Raw genomic sequence first — 9142 nt, 5'->3', positions numbered from 1 at the left:
GAGCATCAATCTACCAAAACCTAGAAGAACAATTCCTAAAAGAGTTGGACAACAACAAATAATAGATTTCAAAATCACGCTTAAAGATATGCCTATGACTAACTGCATCCAGTATGTTCGAGATGTTCCGATTTCACTGATTGGTCCCCTTTGACTTTAGGGGAGGAGTTAATTGATGAACTTATCAATTCTGTTTGCAATTGCATATCTGGAAGATACATTATTGTGCCAGGGGCATGCGCAGTGAGGACATCATTGTGCTTATCTTGCCAGCGCATCATTTGGTTAACCTTTCGAAATAAGGCAACTAAGGTTCCATGGTCTAGCGGTTAGGACATTGGACTCTGAATCCAGTAACCCGAGTTCAAATCTCGGTGGAACCTTTTTTCACTTTTAATTTTTTTTATTTCTCTTTCTTTTTTTTTTTGAGCAATTTTTTTAAATGGTGTTTAATTATATCAGTATTTTTAAATAATTCTAATGTCAATATATAAATTAAATGGATCATTTAAATCCATCTGTTTAATGTTTTTCCATTTCTTAGTAAATATTTTACTAAAATTCTACATATAAATATAGTCAAAATTCATTATTTAAGCCTTTGAATTTACTTTATTCTACCGAGTCTCTATTTTCTTTTTTATTTTGAGCTTTTATATTTTTATTTTTACTTAGTTTAAAAACTTTTATATATGTCTTATGAAATTTTATTTTTTTATTGAGCCTTTTTACATTTATTTTTACTTTGATTAATCAAAATATAAGAGTTTTTAAAATAAAATAGAAACTAAAAGCCTCAATAAAATAAAGTTAAGAAACTCAAGGACCTAATTATAAACTCTGCCATAAAAATGTCTTAATAATCCAGTTCTTTAGAAAAACAACATGATTATTATCAATATAATTACCTTATAAAAATATATAAATGCAATATTGGATAAACAAAGTAGAATATTTTAAATTCAATATATATATATATATATATATAAGTTATTTCATAAAATTATTTTTCTTCACAGTTTTAATTGGACAAAAAAATATCAACATAAGGTACAAAAATCTTGAATAGATTTAGATAGGTCATGTACTGGGATACAAATTGATTGTTTTGAACATGTTATATTTTAGTATTTTAAATTAAGCAAGTAAATTTATGTGTGTATGGTGTAAAGTTTCTTTTAAAAACTGACCAGCCATAGCCATAAGGGATCAGATACTAGACCATCTTTGCAGATGACTGGTAGTCTTAATTGCATGGCTTTTTCCTATTCCCGTGGTGTCGTTTATGGCATTCGCAGAATTAGACATCCTAACAGTCCAAATGGAAGTCTTCCTTTTGTTAAGACTAATTAGACACTCCATCATTGATGTCTGATTTTAACTTTGAACACAATATCACATTTCTTTCCCAATTTTTAACCATGACTCTCTTCACTGATCTTTCCTTCTTTTATGTGACATTATATATCCTTCTGTTAACAAATTCTTGTACTGACCACATGGTTTACAGGAAACTATATCGCCTGAATTATGAGATTCACACCGAATTCAAATGGTGGAATCTATATGGTCCACCATAAATCAGTAAAACTATATTCCGATGGATGAGAAAGTGGTGAAAACTAGGATTCATCTGCTCTGTAATTATCATAATCTGATGGTGATGGGCGCTGTTGCGGGCATGAATTGTGCCAAAGGTTGTCGTTTGATGCATATTCATTTGGGCATACTACATGGGAGTAGGAATATCAGTAACGCAGTACCCATGGATTTATAATTTATTTTCTGTGTCTTCTGGATGCAACAGTTTTTAGTATTAGATTAGAGGGCCTCAGTATGTGGGGAGAAGTAGAATTTACCCACATTGGCTGTTGGCTGATGAATAGCCTCTATTGCTTTCCAATGCATTAGTATTTGATTTCATTACACATAATGAAGCAGAATATGAATTTAACCTATCTTCCCTTTTCCTATGTTCCTAGAGCAGAATTTGGATCTTCTATTTACAAATTAAGGTGTTGATGAGCAGATATAAAATCTCCTCCCCATTCCCTGCACATTACACCAAACATAGGCAAAAGACATACAGTTTGTTGTGAAGATATAGTCACTGTTATGACTGCTTAAACTCAAAAAACAAACAGAACTGGGATCTCACAGTGAATTCAAATCATTCATCAAGTCCATCAGAAAAGGAAAACTATAGTGCTGACCAAGTTTTCTGTAATTGAACTCCTAAAAACAGCTGCTCTGCCCATGAAGGCAACAAGCAGCAATTTAAGTTCCTTATAGACAAACTCAGACTATCAAGTTACTAATAAGTTCCTTTACATCTTTCATTCAACCAGGACAAGATATCACGGCGAACAGTTTCAATATTCTCATCAGTCTCACCAAACAGCAAAGAATGCATCATGCCATCATAAATCTTGATGGTTTTATCTTCACTCTTTGCCTCTTCATACAAAGCTTTGCTCACATTTGGATCAGTAACAACATCAGCCCTGCCATGTAATACAATAAAAGGAATGCTAACATCACATATTCTTTTACTCAAATATTCAGTAACCCTCAGTAACTCCATAACAGTACCCAGTCTAGGTTTCTCTCTATATCTCATTGGATTCATTTGTCCAATTTTCTTCTTTTTCTCAACTTTGATTGACTTTGATAAAACATCTGCAGTTGGTACAATAGCTAAAGTTGGCAAGAATTTTGCGACAAATGATAAAACCTCAGGAATTGGCCATCTGGGCTTCATATCATCAGCGATTTTACACATGGGAGCAACCAAGATTGCTCCGTCAAATCCATTAGGGTTTGCAAGATGAATCAGGAGACAAATAGCACCACCCATTGACTCACCATATAGAAAAGAAGGCAGCCCATGAAGAATTGGATCTTCTTGCCTGACAAAATTAAAGAACGACAGGCAATCTTGAACAACAAGATCAACATTGGGTACATAACCTTTGAGTCCTTGAGATCTGCCATGTCCTTCAATGTCAATTCCAAAGCATGCAAAACCCATCTGGGCAAGAAAGATTGCTGTAGACTGGAAGGTCCAGCTGATGTCGTTGCCATACCCATGGACCATACAGAGTATGCTACGTGGAGGGGAGGAGGAGTCTGGAAACCAACGCCTGGTGAAGAGAGAGAGGCCTCTTGGTGAGGTGTAGGATGAGTGGGATGCTCTGATTCCTTGTTGCTTGTAGTATTCTTCTTCTGGGGTTTTACCCCAGTAGTGAAGTTCAGTTTCAGTTGAAAGATTTTGTTGCTCCTCCATTCTTGGACAAAAGATGAGGGATAAAGGAGGGTTCTTTGTTCTCGTGATTTTTGGGGTTTATTTGGATGCTTGGCTCTGAATTTTTTACTTTTCTTGTTGAGGTGGGTAGCTGACTCTGACTGCCTTACTCCGTTTTGCAACTTAATTGACTTCAAATTTGGGGCCTTCTTAGTTCCTACAATTTTCCAAGTTGAGGTTAGTGCCCTCCTAATTACCTTACCCTCTTGCTACAATGCAGCTATAGAATTTTGCGCAAACAATATTTACATATAAAGTTTATCTGTTTGTGCATATTTCTGAAATTCTTGGGCAAGTGTCCTTTATTTTCTTTGGGTACAAACAATGATTCTGTGAATGCATACTTGGCAATTAATGTAGCTTCTTATTTTTGTTGAAAATGTACCAAAAAAGGGAATGTGTCGTTTTAGGTTGAAGCATAAAGCATATGCTTTTCATCTTTTCTTATCCTATGACGAAGGCATAAGATATATGCTTGATTAATTTACATAACACCTCGGGTCCAACTTTGATTACTATTCATAGTTTGAGGTTGATGATTTTAAGTGTCATGAAAATTAACGTACTTGTAAATTTTAAATTTTCAGTCTGCTAGCCTATATATGCTATAATATTCTGATAGAAAGAAAAATATATTTAAAGCAGAAGATGCTCGACCTATATACTTAGACTTAAACAAGAAAACCTTTAAGGCCTACAATTGGTTGACACCACTAACTGCAGCCACGGTTACAACTTATAAATATGTCATTTATTTTATGTGTCCATTTCTATCAATATTAGCAGAAACATAGATTCTATTCTAGTGTAGATTTCCTTATACAACTGGGTAATCATCTACTGCGTACACTCCCCCAGATAATGAGCTGTTAACCTAATTAACTTTTTTCAGTAAGAGAAAACTTTAAGCTTCAAGAATGTTGCAGAATTTCCGAGGTCTAAAATCTGGGTATTATGTTAGAATAGCTTCTGAGAATTAGATAAGTTGTCGTCGGGATTCAATCTATAGTACTTAAATTATAATTTGGTTTGACTAGGAAATATTATGCAGAAGGCAAGATCCTTATTGCCACATGCCAGTATCCACCCTGTTCTGTACTTTTCAATTCATACGGCTCCTTGATCAATCGAAGATTCTTGCCAAGGCACTCGCAGCAACTTTCACTTGAGTAGTGTTATAACTATTTCTGGACATAACACAACTATGTAACTCTGTGCCAAATCTAGATGACCGGAACTCATCAGAAGCAAGTTTTTGTGAAAATCAACTCACATTTTCTTGCATTAAATGTGCAGTTGGCCTACGTCAATAGAGGCATTTGCCAGAGTTTTTGGGCTGCTTTTCGGCCTTAGGGGGGCCTAACACAGCTTTAAGATCCTCCACATCTACTATACTAAGTGACAGGCTTGGGTCTACTCTACATCTACTGTACTAGTAATTCTTTCTTTTTCCCTCTCTTTTTGGCCAATCGACTTCAGCTCCAGTCCTTAATAGCCTTAGAGGCTAATTTGAAGAAATCATATAGTAATCTAAAGGGCGTCAGGATAAGACTTTTGCCGATAGTATATTACTATGAGAGCGATATACAATAATTCTTAACTCGAAACTCTTAGCTCAGATTTAGATAAGTTATAACCTATAGATTTCAATCTATATTTTAACAACCAATAGTAAGTGGCAGAAATTGTAATGGGGTGTTAGCAATGAAAATACACAAGACAAGAATAAAATGAAAAGTAATAAAAATATATTTTATTTTATTATTTTTTGATGTATATATTTAAATTTAATTTAAAATTTTTATCGGTCAAAATCTTTGTTGACAGTAAAATATTTCTTTTAAAATTTTTAAAATAATTAGATATTTAAAAGTTTAAATTTAAAATCTTAATCAATTTAAAAAAAATTATTATCTCATTTATAAATTTATAAATTATATTTTTAAAATTGAATGCTTAATTTCAGGCGGCTCATGCAGTTATGGAAAAAGGATAAAAGGTAAATTGGGAGGAAAAAAGGAGCACGGAACTTGAGGAAAAAGATATACTCCACTGGGGGAAGTTTAGTATTTATTCTTAAAGCCCTCTAATCTCCTTATTAGGAAAACAAATCAAAGATGAATATTGCAGTATCAAATACTAAGAGCTACTTTAGTTTTCTTGGATGGAAGGGATGTACAAGTTTGTCTGAAGATTTAAATTTTTTATCAAAGTAATGATGCCAAGGTTCGGTTGGTCAAACTATCTACAACTAACCATTGCTTTTAGAAGTGGCGGTGAAAAGCCTAAAAGCAGACCGGATATGATTAGGCTCAAATATGGCACAGCAGTACCAACACATCCTTTTTCCCTGCATATTCATCAGTCGCGTTTACTGTTTAGGTTTAGGTTTAGGTTTCTGGACATTAACGAACAGCGCCGGCAAAGAGGTTGTAACAAGGGGTTTCTGAGAAGAATATATTTATCCCACATTTTTTAGTCCTTTTGGAAAGCATATGAAACTGCATAGCATAGAAATATGTCACAGAATAAGAAAAAAAAAGAAAATTACAAGTTTTAAGAAGCATTAACATGAAATTCTTTTGTGCATTTGAACAAAGCCAATCTCTTGTGCCAAATTCATCCTCTTCTCATCAATTAGGCCCCTGTCTTCTTAAAATCCCTGGTTGTCAACATGGAGTTGATAATTTTGACTACCACCTACAAGAAAAAGGAAATCCAACTTTTTTCTTCAGACACCTCTTTCTGTCATACGATCCATCATCATATCCTGTTGAAAATATATATCTATATAAACAAGCATGAATCGAGAGATATCAGAATCATTTTTCTCACCAATGTTAAACTGTATAAACAGTTGTACGCTATTCTGCCTTCTCATGCTGCAGAAGGGGTAATCAGGCACTCAAATGGATAAGAAACTAGGGCTAAGACGTTAGATAAATGCCCTAAGCACATTTTATTTATAATATAAACATATTTAAGTCTTTGATTGAGAAAATGGTGAGCACCAAAGTTAGGTTTCTGATAAACGTGGGTGGATGGTTGCCTTAAATGCTATAATAAGATCCTCCAGAGCTTTTGCCACATCATTTTGGTTTTTGGATGGATAAAAAAAAGAAATGGTCCTCATAGATTTGAATGTAAATGATGAACAATTTTCTTTTCCTATTCTCCTTTTACAGATCCTGTGCAGAATCCTCTCATTTTTAAGGGACGAGAAGAAAGATTATAATGGTTGATGTGTTGATTGAAATTGGAAAGTTAAAGCGGAGTAAATAATTGAGGCAGATCCCAAGTGGATGCATGATAATGCTTGGGTCTATATCTTCTTTTACCTTATTGACATGACATGGAAAGAGTCATATACATTTGCATTGTACATTAGCATGCTGAGTGTATTTGGCATACTGCTGAAGTAAGAATACCATGCTGATTTTGCCCATTGCTCTGCTGAACATTTTTCTTTTAGGTGGCACCTGAATCAATAGAATATAGGTATTGGCTAGGAAGATTAAATTATACTACAAATATCAGCAAGTTTCATGATTCCCTTTATAGAAAATGTGTGCCTTCCAATTCTATGAACAATGTTATCTTTCAGGGATGATTCTGGTCTAAAAGATCTGTCGTTTGTAACTGGGATTTGTTTATAACAGTTCATTGCTAGCTGCATTATGCTGTTATTAACTATTTTTAGATATTTAGCAACCTATCTAATAGTTTTAAACTTCACAAGTACAAGAAATCTTAGGCCTATTAGAAACAAACAGCATGACTCTAGACAAGATTCCTATCTTTGCTCTCCATGGCAATTAACTACTCAAGGATGAATGATATGACCCCTTTCTTTGCAAGTAAGATGTCAAACCTGTAGGCTGTAGCTTCTTTGAAAGTGCGTTTTATCACTAACTTTGATCAGGTCATTGGCTTGATTATTGCTTGTCTACTAGAGAGCAAAATTAGAAAAAGAAATGTGGAAATTGGACATGATTTATAATTTGTCCCTTTGTAAAGAAAGCGACTGCTAAAGCTTTAAGAAAAATTTGTCATATAGGCTAACGTGTCTCCTCATGGTTCATATTGATTGCTTAACAACCAACTCGATGATGCACCAGAAGTCACACTCACACACTACACATGTGTGTTTTTAAGTCCATGTCGTGATGCACATATTCTGTTATTTAGTATAATCTAAAAGCTATATGCTATTGAGATTAGACAGATTTGCACTTTTCTTTCTTTACATTGACCAATCCCTCTTAGTGGTTTGTGAAACAAACCAAAAAAGTTAGTTACCTAATAAGTTTGCTAAGTGAATGAGTGGACATCCATTGGCCAATTTGGAGCTGGATCTGCTCTATGTGTAGTTTGAAGTTGATGTACCAAATCCCTTGCTGGTTGTCATATTCTGGTGGAAAAAATATGATGGGTATATTAATTGTAGATAATAAGATGGTGTTAGATATTAGTTTCCTCATAACTTAGGTGCAATAGAAAGAGGTTGGATCATTTCCGTAGTCTTGGAGGTATGAGATCAAACTAAGTTTACAACTTTGTTCTTAAAAGTGTGATACTCTACTTAAAGATCTTGCCAATTTTCATTGTATCCAATTGAGATTGACTAGCATCATCACAAGCTATTTATGAAAGAAGAAATGAGAATAGGATTGTTATTTAAGTTCTCAGGTACTGTTAACATCCTATTCTTGTTTCTTAAATAAAAGCTGCATATGAAGATAAAGAGAAAATTGATGTAAGAATAGCATCTTTGAAAGCTTTTCTTTGTTAATGATGTTGATAATGGTTTGATGCAAGTATATTTTTGAATTGAAAATAAATAAAAAGATGCACATATAAACTGAATATCACAGAGATGATTTCCATCTCATTATTCAACTAAATAAAGTTGGAATCCAGGTCATTGTTCAACAACCAACCAACTTAGTTACTCGTTTCATACCTTTCACCACCTAGAGTTCATTATCAGATTCAAGAGTCGTATATGACCAGGTTCGCCACAAAACTCTGTCTTTCAACTTTGTGATAATTAGATTCTTAAAAGTAGTTTACCTTTTTGTCTATGTTAGAGGCACCACCAATTTGGAATTGGAATATATACTGCTGTCTTTTCCACTTTGGCACTTTCATGAGATGATGATTGACAACCTAGAACACGATCAATCTGAACAGGGCTATCGCCACGTGCTGTAACTTGATCTAAGCTTTTAATAATCATGAAAGTCGATATTCGATACTGTTGTGTTGACTCTGTAACAGTAGTTTAACATTCGAAATGATGCCACTATTCTTAGTCTGGGATGGTGTCAGGTTATATGTTCTTGAGGTTTGTTTAGTATTCTTAGATTTTAAGACACTCCCACTGGCTAATGCTTGTGCGAACCAATTACTTCTGGATAAGCTCTAAAGCGATTAGCATTGTTTTTTGCACACAGATGACTAACTACATTTTCTTTGATTCTTCTGGTTTAATATTCCTCATTTTGAATTATCAATATTATCAACTCATTGATGATTTTCACGTTTTTTACTGGAGCTGAAATCGAGAATTTATTAGTATCAAATGTTCATTTTTTTTCTTAGGTGGTTTTGTACTTTGTTTTTCTTGCATCTTGGGTCATCCTAGTTATGTATGCTCCTAGGTTATGAATGTGCATTAGAAGAATCAGATGACGGTCCACGATCCTCTGAATCGTTGTCATGTGATGAAACTTCTCATGATTATTTTTCCAGCATCAGTTGATCTGTCAACTTAACAACAAAGCTTAATTGAGTTTGCTTGTGAATATGGACAGTTTTAAGTACTTGTCTATTGAT

General features: G+C 34.0%; 1 protein-coding gene and 1 non-coding gene across 2 annotated transcripts; one reads left to right on the top strand and one right to left on the bottom strand.

Annotated features, from left to right (window-relative positions):
* The first annotated feature begins 311 nt into the window (after nucleotides 1–311).
* TRNAQ-CUG lies at nucleotides 312–383 on the top strand. The gene has a single exon. It is a non-coding gene; the product is annotated as a tRNA-Gln (tRNA).
* A 1740-nt stretch (nucleotides 384–2123) lies between these two features.
* LOC8281727 (caffeoylshikimate esterase) lies at nucleotides 2124–3577 on the bottom strand. The gene has a single exon (XM_002521357.4). The coding sequence runs from the start codon at nucleotides 3284–3286 to the stop codon at nucleotides 2315–2317; it is 972 nt and encodes a 323-aa protein (XP_002521403.1). The 5' UTR covers nucleotides 3287–3577; the 3' UTR covers nucleotides 2124–2314.
* Between the last annotated feature and the right edge of the window lie 5565 nt (nucleotides 3578–9142).

Source organism: Ricinus communis, chromosome 5 (assembly GCF_019578655.1).
Source record: "Ricinus communis isolate WT05 ecotype wild-type chromosome 5, ASM1957865v1, whole genome shotgun sequence".
Lineage (NCBI taxonomy): Eukaryota > Viridiplantae > Streptophyta > Magnoliopsida > Malpighiales > Euphorbiaceae > Ricinus > Ricinus communis.
The sequence above is the reverse complement of the archived record's forward strand: the minus strand, read 5'-3'. Positions and strand labels throughout refer to the sequence as shown.

Bases quoted from the DNA above. Each gene is read 5' to 3' on its own strand.
- LOC8281727 (XM_002521357.4), bottom strand. From the start codon at position 3,286: ATGGAGGAGCAACAAAATCTTTCAACTGAAACTGAACTTCACTACTGG.